This window comes from Grus americana, chromosome 3 (genome assembly GCF_028858705.1).
Source record: "Grus americana isolate bGruAme1 chromosome 3, bGruAme1.mat, whole genome shotgun sequence".
NCBI lineage: Eukaryota > Metazoa > Chordata > Aves > Gruiformes > Gruidae > Grus > Grus americana.
This window is the reverse complement of record NC_072854.1, coordinates 83,583,449-83,603,906: the sequence shown is the minus strand read 5'-3', so window position 1 is coordinate 83,603,906 and position 20,458 is coordinate 83,583,449. Positions and strand designations below refer to the sequence as shown.

General features: G+C 39.2%; 1 protein-coding gene across 1 annotated transcript in view; it reads right to left on the bottom strand.

Moving 5' to 3' along the window:
• Positions 1-2,635: 2,635 nt before the first annotated feature.
• Positions 2,636-20,458, bottom strand: part of ACTN2 (actinin alpha 2) — a 73,053-nt gene continuing 55,230 nt past the window's right edge. The window contains exons 13-21 of the mRNA XM_054820583.1: positions 17,945-18,053; positions 16,970-17,110; positions 16,397-16,579; positions 15,118-15,252; positions 14,447-14,626; positions 13,936-14,082; positions 6,412-6,477; positions 5,353-5,511; positions 2,636-3,980 (exon numbers count right to left, since the gene is read on the bottom strand). Of these exons, the coding sequence (XP_054676558.1) occupies positions 3,822-3,980; positions 5,353-5,511; positions 6,412-6,477; positions 13,936-14,082; positions 14,447-14,626; positions 15,118-15,252; positions 16,397-16,579; positions 16,970-17,110; positions 17,945-18,053 (1,279 nt within the window). The 3' untranslated portion in view covers positions 2,636-3,821. The remainder of the gene's footprint in view (positions 3,981-5,352; positions 5,512-6,411; positions 6,478-13,935; positions 14,083-14,446; positions 14,627-15,117; positions 15,253-16,396; positions 16,580-16,969; positions 17,111-17,944; positions 18,054-20,458) is intronic.

The following is a 20,458-nucleotide window of genomic DNA, read 5'->3' as shown; positions in this document are numbered from 1 at the left end:
GCTGAACTTACAGCTGCTTTAATGTCATTTTCTAGCGTAACACAAGCGGAGAGCCAGATCTAATAATTTTTACTTTGTGCTCAATATGTGGAGATGATGCACATGCCTTCTTGTTTGACTGAGCTGATCCTTCTTTATAAGTAATTTTCATACAGATTATTCCCTGCTTTTTTTGTGTATATCAGACTTTCACTGACTTTTTGTTCCTTACTTCTTTTGAAGAATGACCTCAGGATTGTTCCTCTCATAAAAGTCTAGAACTCCTTATGACACCAAGAGGCACAGCCCCACTGAAGAAGACAAGGACTAAGGACTTGGATTTGGCAAAAATAAGTGTTGAATGTTCTTCAAAGAAGTGTCACCTCTTACCTAAGTATTATTTTCTCATCTAAATATTACTGGGACTGTTTGTAGAAGCCCACAAAAAATATTGACACCATTACCAATGCTGGAAGCATGCTGCTAAGGGCCTGTTCATATACTACTGATGATCAATTACTTCCTTACAGAATTACTCTCAACCACAAGCCATTTAAGTAAAAAAAGGAAACTGCTTACCGGCCAAATCCAGCTGCAAACAGGAACTATTTTCCTCCTTCCTTGAGACCACGTGTGTCTGGGATAACACCAGGAATAACCTGAATAAAAGAGCATGGTCTCCTCCAAGAAGTGGGCAAACTGAACAACAGGATGTTCTGATGAAAACAAGCCACTAGGAGCAGCTCTGATCCAAGCCTTTTGTGGCCAGTAGGTAAGAAAAGAAGTACTGGAAACTATACATGAACAAAGGAGGTATGAAGGTAGCACAGAGCTGACAACACTGTTTTCTACCTGCATCAGCACCTTTCTGAACATCACTGACTGAAAATGATTACTACAAAATCAAGATGATCTTGGCAGGAAGTTACTCAGAGAATTGTATCCATATAAAGTCACAGAACATATCTGTATTACAGTCATTAAAGCAACTTAAAACCTTACTGACTTTCTTGAATTTTAATTGATTCTATATAACCTTCCTTCACATGATCATTGAAATAAGGCTGTACCTTCACCTGTTGAACCTTGCTTTGGCCTGCGTGATTGGTACATTCATTACCTTAGGCTCAGTTACTGCCCTTTTTTTATAGTAAAGCTAGTTTGCTGCCAGAATTGCATAGACAGAAAATGCAACTGCATTGATTCCTAGTGTGAACTGGGTGATTCTACAGAAAAATACAAATGTCACCTACTAGAAATGGAGCCTTAGAGGAAAAGGAAATCTCTGTTAAACCCATAGCCTTGGAATTTGACCACAGAGTATTTTAAAGAACCTTGAATTTTACCCTCTCCAGGGTTAAATAATCAAGTTACCCTAAAAATAATTGATACTGGGAGAAATAACTTTATGGTACATCTTTTTTTTTTACATGAAAGACATATTAAAGTAATAAATATGGTATAACATTTTTAGGCAAGTACAGATGGGTAATTGTTCCCTGCAGCTCTCTGCCTCTGGTTCTGTTCCTTCTACTTTAGAAATTAGAAACCTGATATGGGAATGAAAAAATTACTTTGCAAAAGTCTTTTTTTCTTGCTGCTGATAACGTTATCTCTCACATGCTTTAATCAACAGAACATTTAGCTAAAGAAGGAGTTTAGAAGTCTCTTCCATGCTATCAAAAATAGGAAGAATATCACAATATAAAAATTAGCAGGTAGAGAACAAATGACACCCAATAGAGGTATCAGATAGAAACCATCTCTGTCTCAATTTTTAGCATAATTCTGCCTGTAGCACTGAGATTTTGCTTTTCTACCATGTTTGGAAGCTCAATGTTTTATCCTTCCAGTTGCATTAAGCCATGACAATGAGAGATATACAGATTTATTTTTTAATAGGATTCAGCCTGCCCAGCAGTCATTTAGCTGGAAATGCCATTGCTTTACAGCAGAACTTCCCGACTTAGTTTGTACGGGCACTGCACCATGTCAGCATCAGCAGCGGCAGTAGCAGCTTCTGGCTGTGTGCAAGGCTGCACATGCACTGTAGGAGATGCAATTCTAGCCCTGGTATTTCTCTAAGTCCTCTGCTGGCCTTTGTACACAAGGTGGAGGAGGGAGAGGTATTTGGTCATCGCCTGTCTCCTCTGGGATTGTTTTGAAATTGCTCTCACCACATGCACCTCACCTGCAGTATGCCTGCTTTACAACTGAAATCACACACAGAATTTTAATGCTTCCCATTCATAGATTTCAAAGCAAAGGCCAAGGTGAAAGCATCATTGCATACTTAACATCTGCTTCTTCGCATATGAGGAAAATGAGAGATGCAGAAAAGTTAAGGCCAAAACCTTCAAAAGCATGACTGCCTAAGTCTCATTGAAATCAATCTAAGCTAGGAGTCTAACAAGCTATGGACATCTCAGGTGAGTTAAATGGAAACTCTGTCCCACTCGTTCTGAGCTCCATCTCACTTCATGAAGCCATACCTGTCCCTTCAGCACGTAGCGACTGTCGTTTATGCAAACACAGCGTATAGAAATGCATAACATACTTCTTTGAACTTTTAGCAGACTGAAACCTCCTTTAATGTTCTGAAGTATTTCCAGTTCTTAGAGGGAACCAGTAGATGATTGCCAATGACAGAGTCTCATAAGGTTTTGAAAAGCAGACTTTATTTCATAGGCACATCATTGCTTTAATAGCACTGGGCTGCACAGCTCACTTCACCATTTGTAAATGGCTTTGATTACATTGCATTTCCTCAGTGTCGGTAGGATTCAAGTAAAAAAGTTACTGCTTTTACTTCTCTATCATTTCTCAAGATGGAAAAAAAACAGTAAACAACTAGCGCACAGGAGCATAATACAGATAGAACTGCCTGCGATCCAGCAGAAGTCAAGACAAACTCTAATTTGAGCACTGAACAGTTAAAGCTGCAGGACAACCACACTACGTTTGCTCAGATGGGATTTTGCGTGACGCAGGATAGAGATGAATGTTGCCCACTAATACAACAAGGGACTGGCTTTCTTATACTGAGAAACGAAGACTGTCCAACACAGACAAGAATGAGGGTTTCAAAACAAAACAGCTCACATGAAATTAGCTTCCTTATTACTTCTGATTATAAAAGTTGTACTCCCTCAGCTGTAGAAGTTAAAGGCCTAAAAGTATTGCTTACAGAACTCTAAACCTGCAATTTAATCTGCTTTTCAGCCTTTCCCCCCTATATTACAACTCTTTCTGATAAGATAAAATCATCTTTAAGCGACAAAAGCATAGCATTCTGGATTATTGTCGTAATTAAGTAGTTTACTTGGTTGATATATTTCTTCCCTGAAAAATTGCATTTCAAGATTTTATTAAATTCTACCAGTAGAAGCATACAAAATCAGAAATCATTAGAGAAAAAGAATATTACTCTATGAAAGAAAAAAGCATGACTTCTAACATAGTTTTATGAACGTTGTAAAAGAAGCGCATATGGCATTGAAACATTTTGATAATGGAGAAATATTTTGTGAGTTTCAATGTTCTTAGGTTTTACATTCTGTTTTCTGAATGGATAGTTCCAAAGTTAATACCTTGCGATTTTTTTTTAATACATTTTCTAGCATTGTATAGGACAGACAACCTAAAACCAACAATGCAGAAATCTAGCGTGCCGCACACTTTAATATACACTAGTTACTTTAGTTACTAGCACTTTACACCGACGGTACCTACTGTATTTGTAAAACTCATTTTTAAATCAGCTTGTCAAAGCTTTTGAGAAGCAATCTGGGCAATAAGGTGGGTATTTTTAGTGTCTACCATGAATACAGCCAATTACAGAATCAGAGGTCGCTCTCTCCATAGAGTGCTGACGAAAAGGAGGTGTAATCCAGAGCCCCAGGAACAGAACCTGGGCCAGTGTACGGAGGCATTCTCTTGATGCAGTACTGAGCCTGCTCAGGAGGCAGCTCTCGACGTAACTCATCTGCCAGGATGTAAGGCTGGGAGGGGAGAAAGGATTGACAAATTCAGTATGCATTCTTCAAAGACACAAAATATATTTATTTTCTGTAGCTGTGACTAATAAACTCGGTCATCCTGCCTATTTTCCTGAGACCAAATATTTTCCTCAGTAAATTCCATCCCTAATGATGAGTTGAAAGGGACAATCCTACCAACAAAGCGATTAGGTCAAAATCCAGTCTCGGGCTATGTGACTGTGTATGGTAGCTACCGAGCACTGTGCAGCCACGGGCAGACTGCTCGTGGTACAGCTCATCCATGGCTAGCTAGTCAGTACCTCTAAAGTGCACCAATGACCCTTCTGCACTGACAGGACAGACACATTATCAGTTAGACCCTGTTAGTTTCAAGGTCCTAATATATTTGTAATGGAAGATGCATTACTGCTCCGAATGGTGTGCATTTATGATATGAAGGACATCCTCTGTTAACAGACTTGACATTATTTAAAATAGCAACGTAATGGAAATATTTTTTTTTCCTGAGACCTTGGCTTTCATCTTCCACATGAATTCCTACTGAGAACATGTCTGGAATTCACGATGTGGTCCACAGTAAATGAGATCACAAAATCAATACAAACAGCCAGAATGAGAAAATCAATAGAGCAAGCTCGGGCAAATAGACCTGTACTGCTGTGATCTCTCCTTTCTCCATAGCACAGGATCGGTTTCCTGGCAGCACTGTTTATGGCCCTGACTCCTCCAGACACTCTTGTGCTGCCATTAGTCTCCCTTTTGTCTTCATACACTACTCGCTCGCCAGTGGATCTGGCTGTGGGGAGGAAAGTATGCCAAATTCAGGAGCTTCCTCCTTGTACCCGGTAACTAAAGGAGGCCTCCTCCTCCTGTTTCTCCTAGGACAGGGGTACACCACATTGCATCGCCCTGTTGAATGAGCTGTCAGGTCACAGTGTGGCTCACAATTAAGTGTGCTCTTGTGCAACTGCCCCAGGCTACGTTCCAGAGGGCCAAACTCTGCATTGAAACATACAGACAACAGTATGAAAGGCAGAATGAGTTCCCCTCTAATTAAGGCTGTTGTGTGGAAATAACCTGATGTACGATATATCCATTATACAGGCAAACTGTCTAAGTCTTGTCTAAGATGTCTAATTGTATGTTGGCTCTTTGTGATATGAGGGTATACAGACCAAAGCTTGAATTCTGCACCCATTTCAGCTAAGAGTCTTGGTTCCAAACAAGAAGAAAAGGCCAGTGCTTTCTCTGAAGTCTTACAAACTGAAAACAAAGCTATGCTATTACTAAAAGGCTTGTATAAGACTTCCAGCAAAGGGCGGCTAAATAGGAGAGCTATTGAAGCCTTACAGCCAGCAGCGCGATGACTGACCTTATCTGAAGCCAGGATTCTGAAGGAAGCTATCACTTGCTCAGCCGTGTCTGTGTCTGCTGTTTCTCTGGTCATGAAGTCAATGAAGGACTGGAAAGTGACAGTTCCTTGCCCATTGGGGTCAACCAGAGACATGATTCGGGCAAACTCAGCTTCACCCTTTCACAGAATCCAAAACAAAAAAAAAAACGGTCACTGTAGTATCAATCGCCAACAGCCTGTGTCTCTCATGAACCAGTAGGGACCAGTGGTTAAAGTCTTTACAGCATCTTCCTGACTTAGCAACATAAATGTCAGAGTCAATGAAATCTGGCATTTTAAATGCCCACCCCTCTTCTGTAAAAAGGGCTTGGTGCTTTTGAAAAATGTATTCTTTGTCCTAAATACACAGTATGTATCTTTCAAGTAACTTTCCGCAACTTCTCCCCCCTCCCACCCTTCCTCAATGCCCATTGAACTTGTTTTAACTTAATACTTCATTTTCCACCCCATCCTAAAACCATTGTAATTTAGGTATCACACAGGGAGGTGAAACGATAGCCCAAGAAGCAGTGTACCTGCAGACCCACTGAATTAAGAAGTAAGGGAAACAATTCTGAAAATGTCATGCCAAATATAGGACAGTTCAACTAAGGCTAATCCTTTTTTCCACTAAAGAGAGTGAATTTTGGGGGAACTTTTTAGAATAAATAAGTGAAGGAAAGAAAATGCAACCCCCAAAGCTAATTTATGAGAATTAAGCAGCATCAAACTCATTCTTCCTCATGCAGATAAAAAAGGAGAAAGAAAAAGAATTAATTTCATAACTGTTAATTTCAACTTTTAAAGTTTCTTTAATTGAAAGAGCAATGCAGTGGACCATAGAATGTGACTTCAAAGTGTCTAGTTTTACTTTTAACCACTTGAAAATAGAGAAAAAGCAAAGAAACAAGAAACTAGTATTTCTAGTGTAAATTATATTATCAGTATTCTGCCAATTTAGATAAGCTTTAGTGTTGCTGTTGTTAATGTTATAAGCTGTAAGCAGAATCAGTTGCCACTGTTTCTTAAAATTCATACCAAATCATAACCCATTGAAATTAAGCAAGCTCTGAAATCGTCGTGGTCCATCAATCCATTCTTCCTCTATTGATCAAAACCATGTAAGCAATATAGAAGGGAAGTTTTGAAGAATCCAGGGTAATTTCCAGAGAGATGACGAGTTTAGACCATTGGCATATTGGATCCAGCGTACAAACAGTATTCATTGATATTGCCCAAGCAGGTCACCAGAATCATCATCAGTTTTAGAGGAGGAAGAAGTAACTAACATATTACACACAGGAAACAGACATTTTCACCACAAAACGTAACATCAGGAAAGGTCAGGGGAGAGAAGGGAGAAGAGGAAGTGAATGAGACAAGAATACAGAGAACAACCAGAGAAGACAAAGAGAAGGGCAAGGAGAAAAGTTTGTTACTAAACTAGACAAACTCAGGAGATGGCTCAAGCTGCCTCCCTGATACAAAATGTCTTTGAAAGGTTCTGCATGGGATGCTGTAGTGACTAAAAATATAGTTAAAAACAGTCTGAAAATAGCATATCACTATTTCAATACTCCACTCCAAGGCTAAGGTAGGTACACCATGAGAGCTGTCTGCTGACATATGGGAAATAAGTACAGGGATTTTCCTTCTGACCGTAGGCTATCAAGACCTGGCCTACAGCAGAGAGACGTGCGTGCTGGCTTGAAGGATGAGACTTGCAAGAGTCAGGAGGTCAGTTGAAGACCATGTATAAAAGGAGGTTTCTCATTTTCCAGGCAATAACTTATCTGTGGCATTCCCAACTCAAAGCTGAGTAAACATTAAATGGCATGATAGTAAGAAGGTAAATGTTTCCTCTGTGTTGTGATATAGTGTAGGGGTTTGGAGAGAATTGTGTCATCCTCAATCAGGAGAGAGCAGCAGAGAGCTTGTATTGAGTCCAAGGAAAGGAAAATTAGCAAAAATCTGAGTGCGAGAAGCATAGAAGCTCCCCAGAGTTATCTAGCAGAGTCCAAATAAAATATCTCAAGCTAAGTAAAAGAAACAACCTGAAAAATCTTTGAAAAATGCATAGAAAAATATGGCTCCAAGGGATGCTGACAGTCCATCTAATCCAGTTGTCTTCCCAGAAGCAGGATCTTTCCAAGGCATTCTGACCAATACATTGGAGTTTAAACCCACAGTCTCTTTGGCTATTATTGTATTGGCCTATCTGAAACCAGAACAATATCAGTTTCCTCTACCTGCAGGTCATTTCCAACCTGTCCTAGACTGATGAGGCAGGCTTTAAATTCATCAGAATGTAGATTGTCAGATTCATCCTAGCATCCCACCACAGGTCATGCATTTGGGAAGGTGAAAGGAAAGAAAGAAAATCACAGGTCAGGTTAGTTGGTTAGTAAAGAACATTCTACTCTTGTATTAATAACCACATTTTTACAGAAGTTCATGGAAACGTAATGTCAACATATTGCAACGAATGACCTAAGAAGTGTACAACTTTTGCAGTTCAGGTTTTTTCTTAGTGGAAGAAGGTCCTTACTTCAACTACAGAGTTAAAACTGTGCTTTCTCTACAGGTGCTTTTTAACATTTTTGCTGATAAAGCAGGCTTTACGCTATTGAGCTGCCATTTGCTTCCTTCATTTTCTATTGTCACACAGTGTATGTGAGATGCAGTAAAAAGATCACTGAACCTGGGCAAAACATTTTTCCCCACTGGATTACTGTTACTTCACTCTTGATCTGGTAATATTACTTAACAACTGAATATGCATATCTCAAAAGAGAGTAGAAGTACAAAACAATTGATTTCCTGTCTAGATCCAAAATAAATTTATAACTGACATAACTTATTTTCAGTTATCTGTCTTATTTAATAATCTATACAGTAAGGTTTTGCTTTGTAAACTGACTTTTAAAAAGCCCCATTGAATTCCAGGTTAAATGGCTCCTAGTAACACCACATCAAACTGGATCATTGTTTTGAACAAATTTTTTTTTCCATTTTGCAGGTCAAGAAATTCACACTAACTTCTTAAAAAGAGACCAGCTCGGCTTTTTCTTCCTGTTCATACAAAATGTGTCCTATCAGAGGTGTACTTCAGATTGAGTTAACACAAATACAATTAAAGAGATGTTCTAAGATGAAAAATTATTACCCTTATTGATTTTACAGACTGACAGTTTGGAGAAGATCCAAGGTTTTCTGTCTGCTATATATTTGCCTCCTAGATGAATTATTTATTTTTCAAATTTTCTATATACTTATGCATAACTAAAATTATAGGAGTTTTAACAAATGCACTGGGTTTATTTAATATACTAATAGGATAAAGTGGTGCTTTATTAAGTTCATAACGCCATGCATTTTTGACATATCATGCTGTTGTTATATTGATTCCTTCTGCATCAACCTCTACTGGCTCCATAAAGGGAAGATGAAAAATAACAGTAGGAAGTCAATGACAAGAGACAAAGCAAAGCTGCAAATCTAGAGCAGCATTTAGTTAAAAGCCATAATCACAGTGAAGTTTTTTTTCTTTAATATTTCTATTTTATAGAATAATTCTTGCTATAGAGCATTCAAAAATGGTTTATTTCATCATTCTGAAAGTGTTCATCTAGGCTGGCTTGAAACACTCAAAAACCATCCTGGAGACAGACTATGGCAGGTCACACCAGGAGTGAAGTCAGCTCATTTTACCTTATTGCTAGAGCCAAAAATATTACTGTGTGACTGCAAAGAAAATGATATAAAAATGGGAGCTAGGAGCCAAATCCTATCCCTTCCCCTCCTCTCCCAGGAGCTGGCAGATGACTATTAGCTACTTGACTACACCAGGGGGGCGGGTGGTCAGTATGTGCATGAGCTCCCTAACCAGGCACACATGGCAGCAGTAGTCGTGCAACAGGTAGCAAAGGGCAGATGGGAGTAAGCGAGGCCAGCGCATCTACCAAGAAACCGTTTTGTTCAGGAGAGGGGTGCAATGGTTGTGCTGGAGCTCACAACTGTCATCTGGTTAAGTGGGACTCCCCAGCGAGGGTCCAAGTAGTGAGAACCTGCTGTAGCACATGGCACAACATTCTCGTAGTGAATTTTTTAAATCTGCATCATACATGGCCTAAAAAGGCATCTTTGCCTTTGCAGTATAGCAGAGTTTCATGGGATACAATGGTATTTTGCAATTAATGCATAAAACAAACCCATGCAAGGGCTTTCTCATTGTGAAGTAGTTCTTTGTATTTATTTTTATGGTTTGCAGACCAACATTAAGCACTGAAATTAGTTTTTTAAAGCATATAAATAACTTTGCCTTGTTTATCTTTTTTCTGCCAATACGAAGTAAAATACTGAAATCCCCCTCCATATTTCATCATTAGTTCCCAAGAAATCTTTTCCTTCCCTTTGGTGATTTATATGTGGCCTTATAAAAGAAGTGAGCTTCTGAGTCAAAGTAATCCATTCTTAAATATGTCCTTCAGTTTCCTGAATGCTAATTGACCTGCATAAGCCTGATCATGTGGTTCTTTTAATAGGGAGCTGTTGTTTTTCTGTTAGTAAAATATAGGGTGGCATGATGCTATTGTTCTGTGTGCAGAGCTCCTACTTAAAATCTGTAAAAAAATCAATAGCAGAATATGTTATCAGCCATTAGGATATTACATGCAGAGCAGCTGCAGATATTTTATCACATACTTTGCAATCTTACTTAGAATTTACTAAATATACTGAATCTGAAAAAGGAATCCCTGCATAAAAAGACTTCAAAACCAGTGACTGACAACATATCTGTGCTGGTGTCCCAATTTGTCTGCAAACCATAATTCAGCTATGCACCATTTTGAATGCTTCTAAACCGCTTCTGTGATTCCGACATTGTGTCCCACTTTCTCTTTTTTTTCCTCTATGCAGTCACATTAAGGAAGGAAATGTACCAGTGCTGCTAAAGATGTATATTTATACCTACAACTAGACTGTGCCTTCAGGCACAGCCCCCAGCGAGGAGCAGTGGGTAAGGAGCAGCATCCTCAGGAATAACCTCTGGGGTAACAGCATGTGCCCATGCCTGCTGGAAACCCAAGAGCCTAAAGGGCCGCCCCCTAGCCCCAAGGAAGATAACGTATTTACCACTTGCCTTTAACAAGGATGACTTGTAACTCTTCCTGTGCTAGTGCATCTCTGCTGGTGGATGCACTGAAGGAAACACAACTCTTCCTGCCCTTGTAATTCTTATATGCATGGTGCCCACTTACTCACTGCAATTTGAAAATCAGGGGCATGCAGTGCCCCAAAAAAACCCCTTGTAAAATGCCAAATAGTCTTCTTTCAAATATTCAAGATGTAGAAGCTATTTTAAACAATTCACACAGTTATTTAGCTCTCTTTCAAAGGATTAACAACTGCAGAATTAAGCCCCATAATAGAATATGAACTGTAAGATTTCTATTTTTTTTATATTCTTCCTGGAGAGGACAATAGGGGTTCCTTCCTCAGATTTATAAGCAAAGGAAGTTGTTTCTAGAAGCACTCTATAAAAAGTTGTTAGGTTCATGTGTACCAAAATACATTCTTTAAAATGGGGAAGGGAGCTACTCTGCATATTAGTACTTTGCTGACATCCTCAACACACACTAAGAGTCAAACATTAAGATATGTCTTAAATTGGAGAAGTGCCACAGAGCTATAGCATGCATAAATGTTTCTGTTGTGCTCAGGTATTTAAAGCCTACTCATGAGGGACAGTATTAATTTTGGGGGTCTTTTCTGGCTATTCATCATTGTGAATAGCAGTCCAATTCTTTCAGTGTATTTTTAAACTATTTCAGGCATTCAGAAATGCTAAGCACAACAAAACTATTACATATACTGCTAATTCCATCTGACATGGAGAAGCCAGTATTTTTTATGTTAGTGCATACATTCAGATGACCCAGTTTCATCTTCATTTCTACTTAAGGTAATCAAGACCATAAAAGAATCCATTACTGCCTTCTCTATCTAAATTCCAAGTTTAGAGTCTTCATTACTTTGTGTACCCTGAAGTAACTCTGAAGCACCCTGGCTTTTCTTTATTTACCAACACTAAATATTTGAGTGTGCAAGCATATAGGAAAGATATAAAAATGAAAACCAAGCCTGCCTCTCTCAAACATGTTTGTTCAGCGTCTCCTTGTAGCCTGTGTAGATTGAGTTGCATCTGCCCATTACATTACAGTATAATTTGATCAGTATAAGCTTCTCTTTTATCAGCATTTCTATTATCTGTAACCTGCAGAAAGCCTGGCTTGATAGCTGAGTGGTTTTAGATATTACCTTCTTCCTTTCTTTAACTTGCATCATGCTACTAAGAACATAATTTTTGCACTGTGTCAGTGCAAAAGTCCTCCTAGACCAATTTCCCATGTCTGATGCTAAGGGAAGGAGTCTTCTTAACAGGGGCATATGCAAAATGGTCCTTCCCTTAACGTCATCCTTCCAGGCCTCTTTTTTAAGGCCTTTGGATTATATCTGTCACGGGGGAAGGTAAGGTCTGCAGCTAAACTTGCAGTCCAGGCCCAGGTTGTTGAGACCATAGAAACTGGTGAAGCTCCAATTCTCCAGAACACCTTCTGCTTCTTGACCCAGTTACTCAGGCTTCCTGCAACAGAAGCAAGGGCAGAAGGGATGCTGCCTGAAGCCATGACCCACTATAGCCTGAAGAAAGGAGACAGCCAGGGACAGGCAAGGATCTAGGAGCTGGGAAGCACTTCTGTGTTGCACATTATTGTCATAGCCCGTCTCTAACCTGCCTACAGCTGTGTGACACAAGCACCCTCTTCCAGGCCATACAACCTTTCCTAAGGCCTTGCTCTATTGTATCCTTTGGCATCTCTAAGTCTTACTATATCTGCAAAGCCTAAAGATCCATACCAACAGGGCTGGTTGGTGTAGGATTTAGCTCCTCCCTTCAAGACCTTCTGAGGCACCCGGAGATGCCCATAATACCTCCCCAGCCACTGAACCAGCCTTGCCACAAGCATGGCAGAGAACTCATCTATGAACTACAAAGATACAGGGATGCTAGGAATGGCCATCTAGCGTAAGATATACTAGGATTCAGTCACCTTGCTTTCTTATCTTTAGGGAGCTGTCAAATCTTTGTGCAAAGTCCCTGGTTTCCCTTAACAGGGTGTCTCAAATACTGGCGTGTAATTTATCCAGGCCTGCTACTCTGTCTGCTTTTAATAGCTCTAATTGCTCAGTTATCTGCTCCAGTGCATTGGGAAAGCCATTTAGTATGCTACTTCCTTCCACCCCAGAAAATTTATCTCTGCTTCTGTGATGTTATCTTCTGCTTCCTTAGAAAATACAAAAAGGAATTATGCTGCACTAGAATCACATTAACATTTTCCATAAAATCTGTTCCTGGTTCCTGTCTAGCTAACCTTTCCTATGCTTGTGTGGTTCTTCAGAAAGCAGAGGTTTGGCAATTCTGCTTTTCTTTCTAAATAAATAAGGATATTCTAAAGAATGTTTAGCAAATTGTGACTGTCCACAGCCAATGCACATCGAGTATAAGTCCAGGTATGAGTAAACCATTTTGAGTAGAGCTGGACAAACAGGAATGTCAGTGAAAAGAAAGTGGCATTTTGCTACAGCCTGAAACGACTTGAAGGAGCTGACTCATGTGATAACGGAATATAAGTCAGGGGTTAAGCACAGTCTGCTAACTACAGAAATCTCTACTGGGAAAAAGACAACTGCCTGGTCCTGCATTATGGCAATCTTTTTTCAGTATTTGAAATGTGAACTTGGTTTTGAAGGTGGGTTCATGTGAGCACAGAGCCAGCAGAGCTGACTCACGTACAGACTGTTCTCCAGCTGGGAATGTCAGATCCCTGTCTGCATGTATTTTACTATTGCTTCTATTAATAGCTATCTTTTTAACCCTCTATCCATGAATACTGCGTAACTCACAGAAAGAGGGAGTTAAGTTTCTTCACAATAGTGTTTTCATTCCTAGTTTTGTATTAGATAGCTGAAAAAACCAGCCTCTTATTTCCCACATACAGCCAGAAAAATAAAGGATTTTCCTTGACAGCTATCAGTGCCCTGACTATATTCCCTACAAATCTACTACTAGGGGGACAAGTTGTGATGCAAAGAAAAAAACCCCCTGTAATCCAGATTACAGCTAAATTTAATACGATGGAAGCTGCTGGCAAGTACATAGAACATGCTACACTGTCTTAAAAGAAAGGGGCACATTATTTTCCAAAACACAGAGATTTATTCAGTTCTGCCTGAACTATATTAGCAGAACTATAATTTTGCATTACATTTAAAGAGTAAAAATTAATCTTTAATGTAAAAATTAATCTCTAACTTATCTGTACAATGCTATTATTTCATAAGGCTGTAAATTCTTTATTAACTGATCTTTTTTTCTGTTTTACAAAGAGCCTGTTGCTACTGCATTTGCAGTTTTTTAAAAGGCTTACATTTGGAATGAAAAGAAACTTGCTTTGTGGAACAATAAATATGACTAGTTGAGAAAAAGCAAGAGTACTGTACCCTGTCAAAATGATTGAATGATGCTCTGAAGTCGTTCATTTGTTCCTGGGTGATACCCTTGGCATCTCTTGTGAGGATCTGAGTCTCAACCTCGTTGATAGTTCGAGCAATAGTGGTAAGTAGGAGCTCCCATCCAACACGGATGTGCTATGAGAGAAAATACTGATTTATTAAAGAATCAAATATATTCCTCTAAGAGTATAAAAAGTACTGTAAGCAAAAAATCAGCTCCAAATATTTATGTGATACCTTTTCCATACCACTAACTCTATATTATGACCAAGGACTATTAAAAATAAAAACGGCTTTCAGAAAAATATGGAAATTGTTTCTAAATTAGTACTTCTTCACTAAAAGTAAAAATAAATGAAAATAAAACAAGTCTTATGAGATTATTAGAAAGTCTGCCAAATTCCATCCTCTGTTGCAGTCTCTTCAGATCAGGGAATGTAGTTATATGGCAGAAGAGGGCAGAATAAACTAACAAGTACGAAAAGGAGTAAACGGCTACCTCCATAGTATAGTTGGTGTGCTTGTTGTCAAACACCAGGGCTTCTTGTATAAGCTGATGATCTCCTTCCAGTTTGTCAATGTTGTGTTTATAATTAATGATATTGTGCTCATATTGCTTCAGCTGATTCATCTGGTCCTCCAAAGGCCCTGTCATTTCAATAGAGCTGCGGGCAATTTCCTGTCAAAAGAAACAAAGACACCCCCCGGCCCCTTAAAATTTAGGCTTCAGATTTGCTAATTTGACCAACGGTCACATAAAGATGTAATATTTTCATACTAAAAAGCAGTAGTAATAAAACCTTCATACAGTGGAGATAAGAAATTTTACTCTAGAAAACATTTTTCAAAAGAAACATAGCACATATTGATTTCTGGAATTAGTATTGAGACCCCAGTGATCCTGGTATCTTTCCTTTACAGAAAGCAGAAGCTAAATTGTAATTGTTTAGTGATTGGGTTTTTTTAAAGCTACACCTCCTGCTCACCATCAAGGCACCACTTGTTCAAGCTTCCAAAGTTTTAAAAATAATCTTAACACATGCTAAATACTTCAGGATCAAACAGCTGGTGAACTATCATTGAGATTGCTGTTGTCCTGTATATAAAGCAGAGATAAAAAATTATAAACCACTTTGTTCATCAGCTTCTGCGTGAGGTTCTGACACTCACCTCCATCTTGGTCTGGATCCATGGCCCAATGACATTGGCCTGAGCAGCAAACTGGCGACGCAAGCGCTCGTTGGCATGCTGGCGGGCTAGTTCCTCCTGCAAGGATTGATCCCTCTGAGGCACCAGCTGCTTCACCTGTTACAGCGAGAAAGCACTAAGTGTGAGTAGGCATAACTGAATAGTTTAAAAACAAATGGAACAAATAAGTCTACAGTTACTAATTCTTCTTACTGGTCTGAAGGTTGATATCAGAAGGACAAGCCAGAAACATGATCACTATTGTATTTACCAATTCTGTGCTAACATAAGAAATTGCTAACATGGTCTTGGGCAGTCTGACCAGAGAGACTGACATGGAGAGAGAAGAAATTCTCACCTCTGGCTGGATTCAAGTTCAAGAGAATTAATTAGCTTGAACTGCTATTGGAGCAGTCCCTTTGTTTTCCTTTTGTAACACAGGTGATTTTTCAATCTCTAAGTAATTGTTCTAAGAATAGTCAGTGCAAACCATTTTATTTGAGCACCGCCATTACAATAGAATAACATGAGACACATTCTGTACATCGTGTCAATCCGAAGGTCTCTAATACGTTGCAAATGGGGTTTTTTGGCTTACTCTTTTGGATTGCCCTGGGAGATTCTTAATTTAGTCCTTTTTGCTTGGTTTTTATAACCCATTGAAGGTGTGTTCTTGTCCGTGTAAGTTTATGTATTTGGTAAATTCGTACATTCTACACAATCATTTACCTTTGGCATATTATCTGTCTTGGTTCCTAATGAAATAAAGTTTGTGTGATTGCTCTGGGAGCCTCTCTTTAATCTCTCCCCAGTAATTTTTTAAGGTAATTGCCAATTTCAGTGTAATTGGACAGAACATTAATGGTCCCAAAGATGCTAATTTTTCACATTTGTGAAAAGCAGCAGCTGGGTAGAAGAGATGCACTAACTACTGTTTATATTGAGAGAAAGAATACAATAATTTTCTGTTCTTTGACTGGCCCATCTGCTGGTCAGCCACCAGCTCTGCATGAGCCCCAACACATGCTTCTCTTGCCCTGCCAAAAAGGACATAGGTAATACTGAGTGATAGGAGCAAGGGATATTGTGAAGCGAGCCAAGCAAACGTAAGTGAGAGCATAAGATACTGTAGGAAGTTCATTCTGGCATCTGATGATCTAGAATAACTTACAGATTTATTGTAAAGTTCTCTGAATATTCTCAGTATTCCTAAAGTAGAATACTATGTTACAATGTCCTTTATGTATTTAGCATACATTACCTTTTCCCACTTGCTACGAATCTCTTCCACAGTGACAGTGCTGTAAGGATTGCTTGCACTTATTCTCATGCTGTAACTCTGTATAACTTTTTCAACTTCGTTCTGGATTGACAGTATGGCCTGTCTTTCACCATCTGCCTCTGGCAAAGTAGCTTTGAATTGATCATGTGCAGAGATTAAACTCTAAAATCAGAAACGGAGAGGGAAAGTATGAAAACTTTAATGTTTCTTGCAACATCTCAAAGATCTGCTGTAAATAAGCACAGCTCCTCTCTCAGCTTCTCAAGCACCCTGTCTACATGTGTCTGTACATACAGGAAATAATACATAATACATTCATTAAATAGCCCTCACTGATTTTATCAGGACTATCATTTCTTCCATGATCTCTGGAATATGCTTTCATTCCAATGAAGAACCCTATTTATAATAGAGCGAACATTGGCTACCACAAAGAAAATTACAAGACAGATATGAGGTTTTTTTCTTACACGTGTTCTACTCTCCAAGAAGGAAAACCTTCCTTTCTTGTTCTCCCTATAACTGGAAGCCAAAAACCAGACAATCATTTACCTGAATTTCCTCTATGCTATGAACAATAAACATGTCCTGTAGGTCTTCCATAGCACCTTCCATCCAGTTGTTGAAAGGAGCAGCTCTTTTGGCAAACTCCAGGTGAAGCTGATCAATTGTTTCGAGCAATTTCTCCGTCCTCTGTACAGGTTGGGAAAGGTACATTCCTTCGTTACTAGGGCAAGATCTAACTCCACGCACATAGCCACACATGCACAAAGTCATGCCTCATCTTTTCAAAAGCAGTGAGTGTATTGTTGACTAATTTCACCATCCGCTTTAAGGGTTCTCACTCAAGGCAACAGGACTAATTGCAGTAAAGATACTCTCATATCCAACATGTTAAAAAGGGTGTATGCCTTTGAAGGATAACAGGTGAAATTACTTTTTCACTACTGATATTTTAAGTATTTTTCTTATTGTGATCTATCTGCAAATCAATTAATATCTGCTAATCTTGCTTTAGTAATTTCTTGTAAGTATAAAAAGGAAGAGTTAGACATATTTTCCACCTTGGCATACATGTGTGTGACTTCCTCTTTTCTTAAGGAACAAGGTTTTGGAAAGAACCTCAGTGCTTTGGAATACTCACTACCAAAAAATTACCCCAGTGCTGGCCATTACCCTGTACCTCACCTGATTAAGCTCAGACAAGCATGAGGAGGTAAGCATCTAAAGGCTTTTGTTATCCTTGCTGGACATCAAATCCCAAAGAGAAGTGCTATAAACCGCATGCCATTTGTTGCTGCTTTAGAACTGTCCTTGGCAGCTAAGTACTGTCAAGTCTGCTCTGAGCAATTCAATCTGTTTGCAAATGAAACCACACCAAAATGAAATGGAGATCTGAGGAAAGGGGTTATTGCCGTTTGGATTCCAAAGTGGATGCTCAATGGCACTGTTTCCAGATCTGAAACAAATGGTTCATTCCTCTCTCCCTGCCTCAGCTGAGCTACTGATCATTGTTATATGGTTTACCTCCAGTGCCTCTCTCCTTTTCTGAGTAAGTGTTCCCAGGCTGTCCCATTGGTCACATATCTTTTGGCATCTATCATTGACACTTGCAGCATCATGGTAGTCCAGTTCACTAAGAAAGAGTAAAGACAAAAAAATCTATGTGACTTTCTGAAAGACAGGAGCAGTTGCATTGTCCGCACTCTTCGACTGGCTCTCACTAATTCTTCCCCTCTTTTTTGCAATATTTCTCCTCCAGGTAAGCAAGTGTTGCAGTATAGACGTGTGTGATCTAGACATTTAGCATTTCAAGAAGCACAGCACAGGAACAGGATCAACCTCCTCTGTTGTGAGAAAAATCAAGTATCCATCTGTGACATCCAGGTATTAAAGACAATTAAGGTGTCTAACCATCTTTGTCTCAGCTATTCCTGTGGCACAAGCAATTTGATCTCCTGAAGACCAGAATTCTTCAGCCTAGGGCTTTATCAAGTTTCTGAAGATTGGTACAGTTTTAAATTAATTGGCCTGAAATATGCATTTCATTTTACATTATCCAATGATCTTTTCCAGCCTCATATGCTCTGAAATTCTTTAACTGAGAAACAGACCTCAGGTTGCATTCAAAGCATAATCCCTCTCTCACAGGCCTGGCAATACTAATAGGGGCTGCCCAGATCTGGGGCACAGAGAACAATTTTCATCTTCCTCTCCAGGAACTCCTCACACAGCCTACACCCTAGAACTGGCAGGTTCTGAGAACAGGGATCTCCAGATCCACGTATGCCACCAACATGAATCAGTGCACCCACAAAGGATGTAGCAGCTAGCATTGCTTTTTCACCTGCTTAATAGGCTTATATTATCCTCACAGAAAGCAACTTACTATTCTAAGACTGGAATAACTTTTTAATGTTCTGTCCTGAGATTCTGCACTGACCCTGTCTCAAATTGAATTTTTGATCTCAGTGGCAGATAATCTCCTTGGTTCTGCTGCAGCCATCATGAGCATAATAAAATACATGTGTTTGGCAGTTTGGAAGCTCACTTTTATTGGTGTATCATCATCCACTGAATTTAGCTCTTGGCTGCTCCTTGAGGACACTTTGCCCAGTACTAAACATTGCAAAGAAGAGACTGTGATTATGTGACAGCATGGAAATTTGAAGCTAAGATTTACTTTACGGTTCAAACAAGACATTAAATGCAGACAGAATTTGTTCCCTTCTTTTGAGCATTCCTCTCTCTAGGCAATTGGCAAGAGGAATGTACGGATCGCTCCGCCAGTCACTTAGAGAATCACAGAGGACAGACTGAGAACAGAGGTAGCTTTCCTCTGGGAAGCTACACTGCAGGCCAGTGTTCATGCTTCCTCCTCTAAGCTCAGTCAGAGCATCTGGTTCAGCATAAAGTTGAGAAGTATGAGAATCATTCTGTTTAAAAGAGGTTTCAGATGTGCTGCAATCAATGGACTGTTGAAAGTGAAGAATGGTAAAACAAGTAAAAATAAAATGCCATAACAATTTTTAAAATCATAAAACTAACCCAAAATTGTGAAAGTAGAACTGTTACATGTAAGGAGAAAGCTGCCAGAAAGTCATACTATAGAATGGCTCCTTAATTTGAAAACTTGCAACAAAAAAAACTTTGGAGCAAGCCTTTTTGTTAGCCTTCAAGGGATGCAACAAAAGCCATCTATCTGTTAAGAAATTTTAAGTCAGAAGCATGGAGTTTTGGATGAAACAGGCTGAGATATATTTTGCTGCTACGAGTTTTTGGCTGGAAGGTTTTTTTCATTATACCATATTGAGATTATTAGATGATGTTCCTGTGTGAGCTGTGAGCTCACTAAGTGGATGGGATGTAGAGATTTGTGTTCTAGTCTCTTTTTGCATACCAAATCTAACACACTAGAATATGGACAGGGTATTTTTCCAGATAGTCCAGGTCACATCCCTAAGAGTACTGCAAATTTTATTTTTGCTTCAATGGATCACTTATCTCCTTTTGTCAACTAGGATAAGGGCAGGTGTCCTTTCCTGAAAGTGAGGGACTGATTGTACCAGCTCTGGTCAAAGTCTTGGAAGGTAATGTGCAACGTTCCTCCACCAGCTCTGCCAGGGAGGTGCAGTCATTCCCCATAAGATCTCTGCTATCCTAATTTCTTCCAGGTATATGTGCTGTGGACAAATGGGTAGGAGAATAATATTATCAAAACAGCTTTTTAAAAGGGCAGCCATGGGTCAAAAATCATGTTAGATTACCAAGTGGCATTAAACAGTGTAGCTCCACTGCCTTCCTGGACCTGCAGTAGTTTACTTCACATAAGTGTATTATATGTGTCAAAGAATATTTTTCTGCGCAAAGCAGGAGCAGAGAAAGAAATAACAACTCATGGGAGATTATTTAGTTGGAAATAAAACACAGGTTTGCATTCCTTGTGCTATTAATTTTTGTATCTCTCTCAACATTGAAGCTGTAAAGAGAGTAGATTTAGATTTCATGTTTTGTAAAAAGAAGTTTTGCTTGTCGTGCACA